Source organism: Bombus huntii, chromosome 18 (assembly GCF_024542735.1).
Source record: "Bombus huntii isolate Logan2020A chromosome 18, iyBomHunt1.1, whole genome shotgun sequence".
In the NCBI taxonomy this organism is placed as follows: Eukaryota; Metazoa; Arthropoda; class Insecta; order Hymenoptera; family Apidae; genus Bombus; species Bombus huntii.
The window spans coordinates 5,436,490-5,454,051 of NC_066255.1; the positions used below are offsets into that span (position 1 = coordinate 5,436,490).

At 34.8% G+C, this 17,562-nt stretch overlaps 1 protein-coding gene across 1 annotated transcript in view; it reads left to right on the forward strand.

Moving 5' to 3' along the window:
* Window positions 1-17,562, forward strand: part of LOC126875523 (uncharacterized) — a 422,308-nt gene that overhangs the window by 264,826 nt on the left and 139,920 nt on the right. The window contains exons 11-12 of the mRNA XM_050638500.1: window positions 10,441-10,643; window positions 11,868-12,060. Of these exons, the coding sequence (XP_050494457.1) occupies window positions 10,441-10,643; window positions 11,868-12,060 (396 nt within the window). The remainder of the gene's footprint in view (window positions 1-10,440; window positions 10,644-11,867; window positions 12,061-17,562) is intronic.

The window sequence follows — 17,562 nt, forward strand, 5'->3', positions numbered from 1 at the left end:
TATTTTATGAAATAGAATAATCGTTATTATTTCACGCAAGCGTAGCCGGTCACCTCACAGCGATCAGATTGAAAAATCTAACCCAAACCTAAACTCAATGCATTCATAATATTCACTTTTAATTGAGTTATAACAGTTATAATTATATTCACCTAAATTATTATATAATTATGATATAAAGATATACTAAAACATAATTATGATTATGATATAACGTGTTTGTTCCAACTTATATTCTCAGACGTAGATTTTTGGTGTTCCAAATTCTAAAAGGTGATCTAAAGCCTAAAGCTTCCAACCACTAAATAAAAAAGTAACATTTTATGCCGGCTCTTTTGTTCTTTCACGGAGTTCTGTGAAACAGCGGGGTAGGGAGCAAGACCGTGAGCCGCAGCCCGCTCATTCAACATATGTTACGATTGTATGTATGGATTTACCGTTAGATGATTTACATAATAGTTTCAGGTGGGAAACATATGATCACGTTACACAACGAAACCTATCTACTTGATTAAAACGTCTTTCTGTGGATAAATTGATCGACATTTGCTGGTTATTAAAAACCTTACCTTCGCCATAAGACTTTCCACATCCGGATATGTGACTGTGGTCCACACCAGTCTATATGGCTGTGGTTGGATGAGTGATCCGGCTATGTGATAGCGTCGATGTGCCAGGTACTGTGATTCAGAAGTATGTAAACTCGCTAATTTCGAATAATCAATATCCTACTGGATTTTCTGTGAAAAGATCTGTAAAAAGACTGACTAGACTCCGATTTTGATTATTTTTGTCTATGTTGTAGAAGTCGACAGTTTGAACGATTTTTCTCTATATACATAAGGGCTGAATTCGCGTAGTTTCTGAGATATTCGTGAAAAACAACCAGTAACAGAACTGTGAATTCTGTCTATAGTTGTGCGTCTGTGGTGGCGTATAAGTTAGTATTAGTTGCGGACCACTGGCCGCTTATCTTCTGTTTATAAATAAGGGTCGGGCGAGCGCCGTGCACAACGTGCATGTGCGAAGATACAAGAAATGTTTACTACAGAGTTATCCACTTAAGTCGGAATCCGCGCACGTGAGAACATATGAGAATGGCAACAGTGTAACATGCACGCCATCTATGAGCTGTTGCTAGAAGTATAATTAGACGAGAATACAGAGCGGTTTAATAGTCGCCGGTGGACTTTAAACTTGCCGTCAAAATAGGGAGATCGCTGAGAAAGCGAGCTTCATGTTTTCGTTCAACGATTTTATACGCTTCTACGTTTCCGAAGCTTCGAAGCAAGCAAGGAACAAACAATTTCTATCCTTCGTCGACTAGTCCGAACGAACTCAAGTACCACAGTACGAAGGTTAAATTAATTTCTGTTTTTGTAAACTGGACTTTATAAATATGAATTCTAGGTTAATTCTGTATTAAATATGAGATTCTTATTCTATCTCAGTTGATTTCCTTGTTTCATATTCTTACATTCAACGTATTCACAACAGAGCGATCCAAAATCAGATAATACCGGACAATTTGTAGAAAGTGATTGTTATTTAAAAATTTTGACGTACAACTTAGACGAAAATGTTTTATATGTTAAAATTGAAAACTAACCGACGGAGTGGAAAAAGAACCTCGATGTTTGTATGAATGTGAATAATTTCAATTTTTTAATAATTTTGGCAATTGAATGTAGTTTTAAATAAAAAAAGAAATTTCGTTATAATCACATTTCAGGTAAGCATAATCCAAGATATCAGTTACGAAAAAAAAATTGAGCTACATTTGGGAACAGAACTGCGCTTGCTTACTTCGAAGCCTCAGGAGCATACGGGAATTCGAAATTGTCGGGCGAAAACGCGAGGCTCATTTTCTCAGCGATCGTTTTCTCTTTATTGCGACGTCAAATTTAAAGTCCTTCGTTGACAGCTAAATCGCTCTGTGTTTTCGCCTAATTATACTTCTAGCAACAGCTCGTAGATTGCGAACGACATTAAATTGTAGTAGTAAGTGTACACGTTACACTGTTGCCATTTTCGTATGTTCTCGTAACCGTGGGTTCCAAGTTATGTAGATAACTCTGTATATATGTATAAATATATTATACCATACCTGCTGGATCAATTTAGATCATCAATTTATATTATTTTGTTGTTAATGGACTGATTGAAAATTTTTTTTCAATCAGTCCATTAAGAGATTTAAAGAGACCTTTAAGATAATTATAATAAATTCCATTTTTGTTGTTTGTTGTTCTGTTGTTTAGGTTTTCCTGTTATTGAATTTTCAAAGTCTTCAATTTTTTATGAATAAACATTTAATTTTCTTGTACTTCCTTTCAGCAGGTATAAGATATACTAAGACGAATTCGATATGTATTATGTTCTCTGTCTAGCTAAACAGAGGAAACATTTAGCAAATATCGATCCAAGTTCGTGAAGCAGTCGTTAATTTTGCGTTTACCCAAGTGTATTGCAGCTGATGGACGTCGGTTTGAATATCGTCTTAATCAAGATAAAGGATATCTTTGTAATGTTTCTTCGGTTGAGGTGGAAAAAAGATATTTGACGCATGTCAAATTCGTCTAAATATCAAGTAAAAGATAGGTGTAAACAAAATTATAAGTTCATCTATAATAAAACTGAAAATGGACTTCAAAATTACGAAAGAAAAAGGTGACTTTAGTATAATCATCTTAAAGACGTCATTAAAATTTTTTACCAAACAAAAATTTATACCAAACAAAAATTTTTTCGATCAATTCACTAACAATAGAATGATCTAAATTGATTATGTTTCGTGACTCACTCTGTATGATGATACTAATTTTACTCTTCTTGACCTGTAAGCTTTTGCCAACATAAATAACATTTTATGTTTTATATGTATACATATATCTACTTGCGTATGTCTGTAACCTATTTCATGATTCATAACATTCAAAATAGTCTTCTTAAATAACACATACGTTTGAAGTACATTGAAAAAAAATTTGAAATGCAAGGTATTTTTAAATAAATGTTTTCATTTACAGTATTTTCACTATAATAACACTTTTAGCGTTAAATCAAAAGATCTCAAATTACACATGGAGATTCTATACAGGATGCTTAGTTACAAATGTAAAAAAATTTAAGGGGCGATTCTTAATGTTAAGACAAGATTAAAATCAGGGATGAAACAATTGTGTTATCGGCTTTGTTTTTTAGTTATTGATTATTCATAATTAGCCAAAATAATCCCTATGCGTGAGCAAACCTTCTTACACGAACGAAAGTAGGTCAACCTAAGCAGCCGAAACAGCGATTCTCAAATCAAACGATATATGGGCAGTAACTTGCCTCGTGCAAGTAGAGAAGGAAACTATGACATTCGAAGATGTAAACCATTCTGCGTGGTGTTTTGTAAGAAAAATCATGGATTAAACGTTATACCTGCCTACTCATTAAAATCCATAACAACATATCGGAAACTGTCTTATGGAATTTTTTAGTGGAGAGGATTAATGTTTTCTCTTTTCCTTTGCCTCCATAAATAATTAATAAATGATATCACATATAAACAATGTTTATACAAATTTCACACACGCACCGCGATCGTCCCGTCCGCGGGTGTTCACAGAAAAATCGCATATGCATTAAGTATTTTGAGGTGCTACTAAATGTGGTCGAACGCTGTCTTGCACGAATCACACGTACTTTCCACACAAATATCTCATTCACATACATACACATGAAATAAAGAATGAAGATACATATATGTACATTTACTAATTTGGAATTCACAAATATTTAAATATATATGTCGCGTTCACATTATGATTAGGGTTAGGGGCGTGAAACGAATCTTCATTTAAATTTGACATTGTTGTTATGCAATAGAGAAGATATTTACTAGTACAAATACGATTATCGCAGAATTTGACAAGTAACTGTGGCAATTACATGCTCGAGATGCTAATGACAACGATCCTAGGTTCAATAACGAATCCGCGGTCAACGGGTTAACAAAATGCGCTTTCTTCCAAAGTCCACGTTGTACTCAACTTGCTTGTCTACGGTACAAGTATTACCGAACTAGCTCTTTGTTAAAACGTCAAAACAGCAACGCCAATTTCCCTCACTTTCCGAACGAAGGCTATCCCCGACGAATCCGATGATCTCGTGTCCCCATCATAGTTTTCCTCTGCAGCATCATCGCGATGGAAAGTCGTTTCTCTCTTAGGCGTTTCTCTCTATTAGCGAGTGACTTATCGTCTTTACGCTCGGTGGATATTCCACGTTTTAACAAAGAGTTAGTTTAGTAATATTTGCACCGTAGCCAAGCAAGTTGAGTACGACTTGGGTTTTGGAAGAAAGCGCATTCTGTTACCCCGTTGACTGCGGATTCGTTGTTGGACCTAGGATCATTGTCATTAGCTTCTCGAGTGTCTGATTACCGCGGTTACTTGTCAAATTCTGTAATTGTCGTATTTGTACTAGTCAATATCTTCTCCATTGCATAGCAACAATGTGTAGTCCAAATGAGGATTCGTTTCACGCCCCTAACCCTAATCATAATGAGAACTTGACATATATATTTACATGAATAAATAAATAAATATATATATTAATTATATTATAATATATATATCTGTAATATCGGAATATATTAAAGGTGTAATTTTGTCCGATTGATTATAATTTATTAATAATGGATTAAAAATACAGATATTAGTTAGACAGAGAAACGATGTTTGATTAACAGGAAAACTAAATGCAACGCTCGTATTTACAACAAATAACTTGACAACTATTTGGTAACTCTCTCTCTCTCTCTCTCTCTCTCTCTCACTAGCAACTCTAACACTCGACAACACTCGCAACTCAATTCTAACGACTCTATGCTTCGACGTCTCGATCAACTCTGACCCTCGCCAATGCATTCCTGCTCGGTCCTGCACACACACACTCACACACTTTTCGGCTCACATACTTTGGCCTCTCGATTGCCACTCCTTGAAATATGAAACCGTACTTCTGTTTTGACGCTGCTTATCTTTTCTCGCGTCACTGTTACTAGGCGCTCTTGGATGTAAACAAACCACAAAAAGACGGCGTACACGGTGTTTTCTAATTTCAGCCGATCTCCAATCAAAGCTATTCTACGATATTACATATCTTAGTTATATATATTAATTATTTAGTATCAAAAAATTCAAGTGTATGTGTGACGCTTTCTGAAAAATTCAGGGTCGCTTGCCAATCAGTCGTAAGTCAAGAATTGTCAGAGCACAACGTATTATGCAAGAAGTTGTTTAAAAACGCATTGAATCGTGTTGTTTTTCATCGTGCTATGTTGTACAAGTTGTACAATACAAATTGTATCGAATTGTGTTGTGCTAAATTGTAAAACATCGAGTTATTAGGTTTCTTGTTCAATTTTCGTTCTTTAAAATTTAATAAACATACTTCTTCAAATCAAAATCCTACATGCACACGATATATCATATCCTGCGTAGTTATATGTATACTTAGGAATAAGCAACACAGAAAAGTAGAAGAATTACCTTGTTTCATAATTTGTTTGCCACTTTTGTTTAGAATTTTCTCTTCTTCTTAATTTGCCATATTTTCTTCTTTTATTCTGTTCGGTGTAATCTGTCTTCTTCTCTCCTTCTCTTCTTTTTTCTATTTCTCTCCTTCCCCTTATTCACGTTTCTTACATACAGATAATTATTGTTATATCGTGTAATTATATACAGGGTGGTTGGTAACTGGCGGTACAAGCGGAAAGGGGGTGATTCTACGCGAAAAAGAAGTCGAAAATATAGAATAAAAATTTTTCGTTTGAGACTTTGTTTTCGAGAAAATCGACTTTGAATTTTCGCTCGGTACGCGTGCACTTTATCGCGTCTCGTTATAACTCATTTGTCCCTGGCATCAACCACGGTAACTGTAACAAAACGGAAATTTCATCTCTTTATTTTCAGTTAACAAATTTGCAAATTGAATCATTTATCTTCCCGCCACACTAACTTTGTTTCATTCTATCGGTTAAAAATCAAACAATAAACTATGTTTAAAAGATGAAGAACGGATAAATGTTGATTTTAATAGAAATTTTATCTTTTTACTTTTAAGAAAAGTCTTTCCTTTACAACGACTTATAAAAATTTGATATACGATCTTTTTCGCCGTTTTATCACACCTTAAATGAAAAATATCCGCTAACATTGTAATTATCCAAGATGTACCACGAAATTGCATAGTGTTTGAAATTACGTAGAACTTGCATCGTTTGTGATGTGTATGATAAACGCGTGTGTTTAGTAATGCTTCTGTAGTGTGAGTGTATAGTGTATTTGGAAACGAGTATTAAACCAAATTTACACTTCCTTTGTAGAGACAGGGCAGATAAATGCTGCGTTCCTCCAAAGTGAAACAATAAATTCGGCTTTCATTCATTTCAAAAGGTCTCTCATTGCCTTATCACTTCTTGGCATCGTTCGTGCATATTCGTACAGCGTCCTTTAATTATTAGGGGAAAGTGTTTCAAACCCTCCGAAGTGCATCTTCCAATCCCAATGCATCCAATATCACTAGATGGTTTTCCAGATTTTGTAGGCGTTGTTCAAGAATAAGAATTAATGTGTAATCAATTAACATGCTGTGTATTAGTATAAACGAATGATGCCAAGAAGTGATAAGGCAACTAAGGGGTAATATTCGTTTCTAAATATGCTAAACTCAGCGCTAAATACTCATACTATAAACACGTATACTACACGTGCACTGAACACATGCTTGACACACACGCACTGATACTAAACACACATACACTAGAAACATTTTAAACATATACACTACACGAAGTACAAGTTGGACCGCGGAATCTTATTGTTTATTTTGAATTATTCCAATACTAACTGTGTATACCTTTTGCTCTAAATGCGATGAGACGACGAAAAGAATCGTACACCAACTTTTTAGAGGATATTGTAAAGGACAGATTTCTCTTTATAAATTCATCTTAAAACGAACTCCAAGAAAATTTTTAAAACTCCGTACAGTCGTTTGAATTTATAAAATTTGAATAGAAGAGAAGAAAAGTTAATTTTCCACGTCGTTTTCTAACAAAAAAAGGATCTTTGAAAAGATTAAGTTCAAGACCGTGAAAGCAAAGAATTCCCCATTTAAAATGAACTGCGGTAGAGAGTTGTACGATTTTTTCTTTATGAAGTTACAGCAGTTTAAATATTGACAATTTTTCGGTCAAAATTCAGAGGTCCCTTAATTTTGTGGCGTAGTGAATATTGAAAATTAAAAAATTCAGTGGTCCTTCAATTTTGTGGCGTAGTGAATATTCAAAATTTAAATCTGTCACAAAAACACATATTTTATTATTACTCTCAATAAGACTAAAATTCCAATGAATCTCACAAGAGAGGCAAAATCTTTGGAACAGATCTTGAACGGTTAATGACCATTTCAAAATTGCACGCGAAGCACGAATGAGGGAATGATTATCGTCGTCAGCATGAATGCCCAAAAATTTCTTCCGTCCTTTTCTAGAATCGATTTATCTAATGGAATGAGAAATCGGCATGGGAAGAGCAATGTACCTTTATGCTTTGTTAGGCAGAATGTTTCGAAGAATCGATGTACAGGTTGTTCGGCTACAGGTTTCCGACAATTTAAGGGCTGATTCTTAAAGCCAAAATAAGACGAAAATCAAGAATAAAAAAAATTGCGTTTTCGGCTTTGTTTTTTAGTTATTGACAATTAAAAATCGGTCAACATGTCCTCGCACATGGGCAAACCATCTTACAGTGATACTCAATCCCAAAGAAGACCATAGCATTCAGAGACGTAAACAATCCCACGCGATGTTTTGCAAAGGAAATGGTAGATTGAACATTAAACCTGCTGACTCGTGCAAATCCATAAGAGCATTTCGAAAACCACCCTATACAATTTCCGAGTAGAGAGGATTAAGGTTTCCTGTAATTTTTTGAAGCTGCGAGTTACTACAGCAAAATCACACACGTACCATGATTGTCCCGACAGCGAATGTCCAGAGCAAAATCTCACACGCACCACGATTATTCCGTCCGCGAGTGTTTACAGCAATATCACACACGCACTGCGAATGTCTCGGTCGCGAGTATCCAGAAAAGATACAACAAATTACAACAGATATTCTATATGTCCTCCGCTTTCTTGTAAACAGTACCTGACTTTTCTCTTAGAATTTTGCCGTATTCTGTATTCACACGTCTGCAGTGATAAAGGTCTGAAAATAGGACCCTTCTCCATTTCTTTTTCCAATGCACTCTTTCTTTTGCAAAGCGTAAACGTTCTACTTTGTGTTTCGTTGTTAACGAAGGTTTCTTTTTCAATTTTAGCCTCTTGACATTTTTGCAGGACAGTAGAACTCGACGAACACTTGAAACACTGGCACTAACACTACATTTTTCCATTATTTGCTTCGTTGTTAACTGCGAATTGGAAGCTACACGCAAAATTGCTCGCTTATCACTAGTACTTTTCTTTTTGCCAGAATCTTCAACATTTTTTAAGAAATTGTGTATTACTTTACGACTTCTTCTTATTACTTTCGATATTTTTGCTACTGATAACTGTTGCTGTTTTAGTTTAAGAAGTTGCTTTTTCAGACTCGTTTTTTTCCGCGTCCCAAATACTTACAAATTTATATAATATTGTACTGTAATCTTTACTCGTTGATAAATCATGGCTTACTGAGCAATTTCTAAAAATATTAGCAGAGCGTGCTATCTCTTCGTTCTTAAAATAAAACAATTTTTTTGCTACACACTAAATCTCGTAATATTTTTAATTAATTTCAAGGAACCGCATATCCTGAGCTTATAATATTTTGATATTATACGTTACAGATGAAAAACTTTACATGCGTCATTGAGAAATTGAAGATAGCTCACCTGGGCTATCTCTTTAACAAGGAAAGTACCTGTTTCCAAAACAGCTCAAGTGCTCTTGCATTGCGCTGGTAGAATGTGCGATACGCCATCCTGCGTGAACTATCTCTTAATGTGCGTGGATTTTCACGTGCCTGGAAATGTTCGTTACGTATATTTGTTATTTCACATTTATTAAATGTTGCCTCATCAGTAAATTGTTGCCTCACGGGGAAATTGGAATTGCGTTAGATTTTTCGATTTATTCGTTTGCGAAGATTTTTTCTACTTGAATTTTCTTGAATAAGGTGCAGTATTTTATCTCCCAAATGCGGATCGTCGTGCTGAATTCATCCGCCAGATTTCGCAGAATTTAACGAACCGGTATCCCGCAATCGTTGGTTTATTTTGTAAAAAGTATTGCTACATTGCATACAGCACTCACTGCACGAACATTTCTCGAATTACGCGTATTGCACACCCAATACACCTAAATAACATTCTAACTTAATATTTTCACTTCTTTGAAAGTTCCTCGTCGATTGTCGGAACGATTCCGTTCTTCCAAAACTGTTCTAACCTCTTGCTTCGAAATGTCTAAAGCATGGCAATGTAATGATGGAGAGTTCATTCCGAAAGAAACATTTACGATATAAGGGTATGATATTGAGAAAGCCACCATGCTGAGCACCAGATGTGTTTAAAAAGAAGCGAAGACCTATTTTGCATAATCTTCAAACTTTACATAGCTGGAGATTCATTAGAGATGGTCATTGGAAAAGTGGACTTCCTGTTTACTCGATGGATTTCGGAAATATTTCAATTTTTCAAGCCGTATGTTTCAAGCATGGAAAGGAAAAAATTAGAAGAATACATTTAACATTTACATAACAAGAATAATTTAACATTTCGTAGGAATTGTTGAAAAACTGACTATAAGTTTTTCGATAAATATTTGCTCTTCATCACAAAATTTCTAATAATATACATACACACACACGCGCGCGCACGTTATATATGTTAGTACAAATACAATTTATTTCAATAAATTACAATCCATTGTATAATTTTTACATGATGAATTATTTCTTAATACGTATCTCGTTTGTATTTACACTTTTTTCGTAATTAATGTGCAAGTTTTAACATTACGTTAAATGACAATTATTAGATTGCGGATTTTTATGGATTTATAGGAAATTTGAAAATGAAAAAATGCAGAGAATGCATCATATATCAATGCATTATATATTTTATTATATATTTTATTATTACTATTATATATTTAATGCATTATATATTATCAGTGCATTTACACATTTGATATAAAATAATATATCGAAATATATAAAATACCTAAAGTATAGTACTTTATTTAGTAAGTGAAACAATTGTCTATACCTACATTTCATTTTTTAATTATGTCCATAATTAAAAAATATGAATTTATATAAATATCTACAGTCTAACAATTATGAGTACGAAATATTAATAGCTATAGTTTACTAATACGAATATTTGCTACTAGGCGTTTGGTCACCTGGAAGCGAGCCACCGCCACCCCCAAAGGAACCGAGTCCTGGACAGAAAGAACCTCCAAAGGATACTGGAATCCCTCCTGTCTGGACGCCTTCCAGCGCCGGAACCAGTCCAGTTCCTGAAAAAAAGGAATTTCGACCGGTGCAATTCGAAAGCCCTATTCTGAGCCGAAAAAAGCCAGCGCAGCAAGAAGTAAGTTATCAAGAGACATATGCTACGATCCATTTCGTTCGCCCACAAACTTGAACGAGATTTAATAGTCTCGTTTGCACCCCACTAAAAATATGGAATGTAAACGTTTGTTGAAACGATCGAAATATAACGTTACTTAAAGGTTTATTATATTTACGTTTTTATTTATAATATTATATTAGATGTATGAAAGAACTTTGTGCTATTATTAGGTCTACACGCCCCCGGAAATTTCTATTTGTTTTAAATACATCTCAAAGAAACTTCAAGTGGCTATAATCGTATTGTTTCCTTGCTGAAACCCGTAAAGCAATATATACAGGATGGTTGCTAACTGGTGGTACAAGCGGAAATGGGGTGATTCTACGCGAAAAAAGAAGTCGAAAATATAGAATAAAAATTTTTCGTTCGAGACTTTGTTTTCCAGAAAATCGACTTTGAATTTTTTGCTCGGTACGCGTGCACTTTATCGCGTATCGTTATAACGGATCTCACTGTAGATCGTTGTCTCGATGGAAAATTAAAAAAAAAAAAAATTTTATTCTATATTTTCGACTTCTTTTTTCGCGTAGAATCACCCCCTTTCCGCTTGTACCACCAGTTACCAACCACCCTGTATAATATACCAGTAATATAGTGCCGTAAATGCACTATTTGAACGAACACATTTTTTGTATTTTCATTGGTAAAAGGACCAAAGAATAAATTTGTAAATTAGTATAATTTTTCATAAATAACCTTTATTGTTGAAAACCTTCAATAATTTCTTTATTATGTATCCTTCATCGATGTTACAGAACTTTTAAAAGCATAGAATTTTTTTCGACATCTACTCATTACTATTGGTTTATAACTTTTTTTAGTAGACGCTTACTTATTTGAGAGATCATGTACATGATTGCTTAATAATCTCTCATTTATTTTCAAAGGGATATTTGACTATACACGAATATTCATGTATGGTAATGTATATAATATTTCCAGATTTGTGAAGATTTATTTTATTTATATAATTAATATATTACATACATCGTGGAATTATAATTAGGATTCAGCTACATTTGAGTTTTCGAAAATTTAAAATCATTTAAGTCTATTTATTATTATTAGCCATTAGTTGTACGAATGTCTTAACAGCACGAGTATTAATAGAAATCAGAATTGCTTTAGAAATTTATATCCCTTTATTATTAACGCTTTTTCTCCGTTCGTGTCATTTGTCAGAGTACACAGGAGGCCCCACCACCTTGGGAAACGGAAGAAGAAAAGAAAGAAACGTCCCGAAGTTGTTATGACAGCAGTACGCGAATTGTCAATTCGCATTCAGCACCTTCGCAAGGATTAAGTTCGTTAAGTTCAACACCTCATCTGCCACGTGCCCAGAATCCAACAATAACGCTGCTTCAGAAAGCAAGAGGTGAAAGACAAACCTCAACGTAAAAAATAGATTCATATAAAAAAAGAACGAATAATAAAGTTTTAAAAAAATACGAAAGAACATTTAAATATAACACGCGGAAATATAGCTTTATTTAAGAAATTTAAAAAAATTTTAATGTATATTTTGATATTTATTATTACTACTATTTATTTGTTTTTCTTTACATGTACAGTTGCACGTACTCGAATTTGTTCATACTTGAAACAGAATAAGCTTCTTAATATTGAATCAAACAACTTGAGCTTTTTCGAGAAGTTGGAAGGATTAGTTTACTAAATGACGTGCAAAGGACTTTTCGAAAAATGACATTTAATTGTAATCGCAAAGAACATAGTGAAGTAGTAAAAAGTAAAGCTTGTAACAAAACTTTAAAAAATACGTTCTGTGGATTTATGTCAGTTACACATATACATATACATATACATAAGCTGCAAATTTAATCAAAATCGCTTAATGCAGAAACAAGCCGTAGCCTTCGGAATTTTCAAATTTATTGCAGTAATAAACTGAAAGTAGTGCTAGTAAAAAACTGCAATTTTCACTATTTTTAATCGTTTGTAGCACATAGCAACGTTAACCGATTTCGATAAAATGTATATAACTGATATAAATCTACAAAACACATGTTTAAAATCTTCATTGCAGTCTTAGATATGAAAGTTGTAAAAACCCAGCTGTACTGTTTTCTGCGCAATTCCAACCAATTGCGATTTTTTCGAAATTCTTTTATACGTCATCTAGTAAACTAATCCTTTCAACTTTTCAGAACAACTCAACTCTTTTGGTTTCATTTTAAAAAAGTTATTCTGTTTTGAAGGATGTACGATTACGAGTGACAGTAATATAAATTTATAAATATATGAACAAAGGAAATAAAAAATATATAAAAAGAATATATATATATATATAATAGTAATAATCATTATGTAGCATATGTATATAAAACATATACATATCATATAACTATATAACTATTAAATGTGTTATATAATTACATGTTATACATTATATTGCATATACGAAACAATTGTATAACAATTATATGTTATATATACATATATAATGATTATTATATATGTTGAGGTTATTCGGTGTGTAAACAGAGAAAACACGTGGATAAATTGTAAGGTAGAAAAATATATTTAAATAGAAGTGAATAAGTAAAAATACAATTTGAGCTGGTCCAGATCCGCACGCTAGCTGTGTTACCTAATAACTGAAAACCCCGAAGCCAACGTCGCCTGTCTACTGTTTATGGCCTGACTTCGTCGCAGTCTTTTGTCTACGCGCTGTCGATGGCTTCAGTGCTTGAGAAAACTAAAAAAGACCAAATGTAGAGTTTTCTTAGAAGTGGTAACCACTTCGACACCCTCCCTAAAAACTCTACATGTTTACAAACAATTACCTCTTAATATCTTTTTTACTTTTCAAACCTAACTTTTTCCTTAAATATTCAAATCTCGGTTTTGGCAACGCCTTTGTACATATATCTGCCAATTGCTCTTCGCTTGTTACATACGTTATATCAATTTCGCCTCTATTGTATAAATCTCGCAAGAAATGATATCTTACGTCAATATGCTTACTTCTTTGATGGAATTCTGGATTCTTAATTAATTTCACGGCACTAGTGTTGTCTACACATAGCATATACTTAAGGATCTCTAATTTACATTCAAGAAATATTTTCTTTAGCCACATAATTTCTTTCGCTCCTGAGGCTGCACTGACATATTCAGCTTCGGTCGTAGATAGAGCTATACATTGTTGTCGCTTACATTGCCATGTGATGGCCGCATTCGCATACTTACATACAACGCCTGATGTCGACTTTCTTGTTTCTTTGTCGCCTGCATAGTCAGCGTCGCTAAAGGTTTCGAGACTGCCTGCTTTTGTATATAAGAGTCCCATGTCTGCGGTCCCTTTTATGTAGCGCAAAATTCGTTTGACTAATTTCCATTGATACTGGTTTGGATTCTCTAAGTGTCTCGCCGCTATATTTATTGCAAAACTAATATCTGGCCTACTTACGGTTTGTAAAAACATTAAGTTCCCTACGGCTTCTCTGTATGGTGCGTTACAATCATTATCGCCTATGTTACTTTCGTTCCAATTAGTCTCGATAGGTGTAGAAACACTGTTTGCCTCATTCATATTAAATTTTTCCAATATGTTTTCGATATACCTACTCTGATGAATGAATATTGAACCATCTTCTAATCTATTAATTTCAAGTCCAAGAAAACTCTTTACTTCTTTCGAACTCGTAATTTTGAATTCTTTATTTAAATCATCGAAGAATTTATCAATTAAAGATTCGTCTGAAGCTGCTACCAGTCCATCGTCTACGTATATGGTCATCAACATTAATTTGTCGTCTTCTGTATAAATATAAAAACAAGGATCTGCGTTACTCTGATAAAATTTTAAGTTCGAGATAAATTTTGTGAAACGTTCCGTCCAACATCTTGGAGACTGCTTTAAGCCATATAGGCTTTTTAGCAATTTACAAATCCGATTTGTACCATCATCATAACCTTTAGGTTGTTTCATATAAATATCTTCTTTCAGACTTCCATATAAGAATGCGGTTTTAATGTCGAACTGTCCGAGGTGTAAATTATTTTTGGCTGTAATACTGAGCATTAATCTAATTGTGTCAAACCGAGCAACGGGACTATATGTTTCCTTATAATCTATGCCTTCTTTCTGTGAACACCCTCTTATTACAAGTCGCGCTTTGTATCGTTCCGAGTTGTCCGGATTTAGCTTTATCGTTAAAACCCACCTATTGCTAAGTACCTTCTGATCTTTAGGTTTTTCTACAAGTATCCACGTCTTATTTTCATGGTGCGATTTCATTTCATCATTCATAGCTGTTTCCCATAACTCTTTCTTTTCGGATCTCATCGCTTCGTTAAAATCCACCGGTAATTTTTCCGCCACGTACGTTACTGGGTTACCATAAAAATCGGTTCGTTTGATCTTATCTCTATCTCTCAATTGTCTCACATTGTCGCTAGTTCCATGAGGTTGTTTTTCATGTTCACTCTCTGCACTTTCATACGTACATGCTCTATCGCTCTGCGCACTCACATCTTCGCGCTCGACAATTTTCGGTAAACTTAATTTTACGAATTTCGCATTTTCTAGTTCAGGCTTAAATATTACGTCACGGCTTAATATTACATTTTTTACTGTTGGCACGTACACTCGATACCCTCGTCCGTCATCTAAATAGCCTACCAAATATCCTTTGTTAGCCTTTTTGTCAAGTTTTGTCCTTTTCTCCGCAGGTATGTGAGCAAAGCACTCAGTACCGAAAACCCTAAACTTTTCTAAATTCGGCGGTTTCCCGTACCACAGTTCATATGGTGTTTTCTTATCTTGTCTTGTCGGCCCCGTCTTATTTATGACATGTACTGCTGTGTTCATGGCTTCGGCCCATAAGAACAGCGGTAGATTTGGTTTCGAATATAGCATCGACCGACCTGCCTCTACTATTGTTCTATTTTCCCTTTCTGCGACACCATTCTGTTCAGGAGTGTATGGGACGTTAATCGTGTGCCTAATTCCCTGACTTCTTAAAAATTCTTTGACTTCTTTATTTTGGAATTCTTTCCCTCCATCACTATGAATTTCTTTAATTTTATCCTTAAATTGATTTTCAACTTCTAGGCAAAAGTTTTTTAGTTTTTCAATTACTTCTGACTTACGTCGTAAGAAGTAAATCTTTGTGAATTTTGAAAAATCATCTTTAAATGTCAGAAAATACAGTTTCTTGCCTAATGACTCGACTTCCATAGGTCCACATACATCCGTATAAATAATTTCGCGAGGTTTAGTCGCCCGATTGATTTTCTCGTGAAAACTCGATCTATGCTGTTTCCCGTACGCGCAACCTTCACAGAAAAAGTTATTATCCTCTACAACTTTCATATTTGAATTCTTTAAGAATTCTTTAATATGTCTGATGTTCTGATGACATAGCCGATCGTGCACATAACTGCAATGTGTCCGCGTTTGACTCCGCTCTATTGCTAAAATTACAAACTGACGGTATGATAACTCGCATATCTACTTTATACAAATTTCCGATAACAGAACCTCTTGCTATTATTTTCTGATTTTGTAAAAATATGCAATTGGTCCCTTCCTTTGAAATACAAAAATCTATGCCCCTTCTTGCGACAGATCTAATCGAAAACAGATTTCTTTTCATACCTGGTACGTATAGAACATCGTTCATTGTACATGTTACCCATTTGCCGTCCACAAAAGTCTCTACTCTGATTTTTCCTTTGCCGCACGCATCCATGAACATCGCCGATCTCTATCTTCACCGTGTTATCGAATTCTTCGAAAACGCTGAACCATTCCCGTCGTCCTGTCATGTGATCCGTAGCTCCTGAGTCGATTATCCAAACATCAGGGTTTGCCGTTTGTATCGCTGAGGTACTTCTTAATAGACCAATTCCGCTGTGATCCCGATTTTGGTTTCTAGGTTCCTGGTTGTCTCTACTGTTGCTTCTTTTGTTATTTTTAAAACAGTTTTTGCTGGTGTGGCCTTTCCTTTTGCATATAAAGCATCTAAAGCAATCCTTCTTTAGATGGCCAACTTTTCCACAGTTAAAGCAACTTGGTCCTTGTTTCTCGTATTCACGTTTACTTGACTGCTTCTGCTGTTCCCTTTTATAATTATTACCTTTTGTTACCAGTGCCACCGATGTTTCCTGGTCGTCTTTCTTCCATCTAATTTCTTCCGTCATCAGCCTGGTACTAAGCCTGTCTAAGGTTTTCTTTTCTTCTTCCACGGAATCCCACGCACTGTGAAAATGATCGAATTTGTTTGGTAACACCGATAAAATGCGTGTTATCAGCATTTTCTCGCCAATTTCACTCCCAAGGGCTTTCATCTTCGCTGCTATGAGTTCCAACTTTGATAGGTTGTAAGAGACATTTTCAGATTCTTCCCATTTAAATTCGAAGAACTGCTTCTGGACCATATTTAAATTCTCATCCGACTTCATGTCATATACTGTATTCAGCTTTTTCCACATTTCATGTGCTGTCGTGCAACATAAAAGAAGATCCAACGGTTTCTTTCCTACTGAGGTCACGATTAATTTTCTCGCTAATCGATCTGCTTTCAAAAATCTTCCACGAGCGATTTCTTTCTCCGCGCTGTTACCTGGATGACACAAATTCCCTTCACACACGTTGATCAGGTCATCTTCCTCCAAAAGTGCACGCATAACAAAACGCCACTGGAGCCAATTTTCTTCGCCGCGTAACATCTCGACCTTCGCACTTGCTGATTCCATTTTAGCACTATCCCTTATTTTACTAAGCACAACACTTTAACAATTTATTCACTTCACGTTGCTACCTTGCAATTTACAGCCCTGGGCCCATAACCTGTTGAGGTTATTCGGTGTGTAAACAGAGAAAACACGTGGATAAATTGTAAGGTAGAAA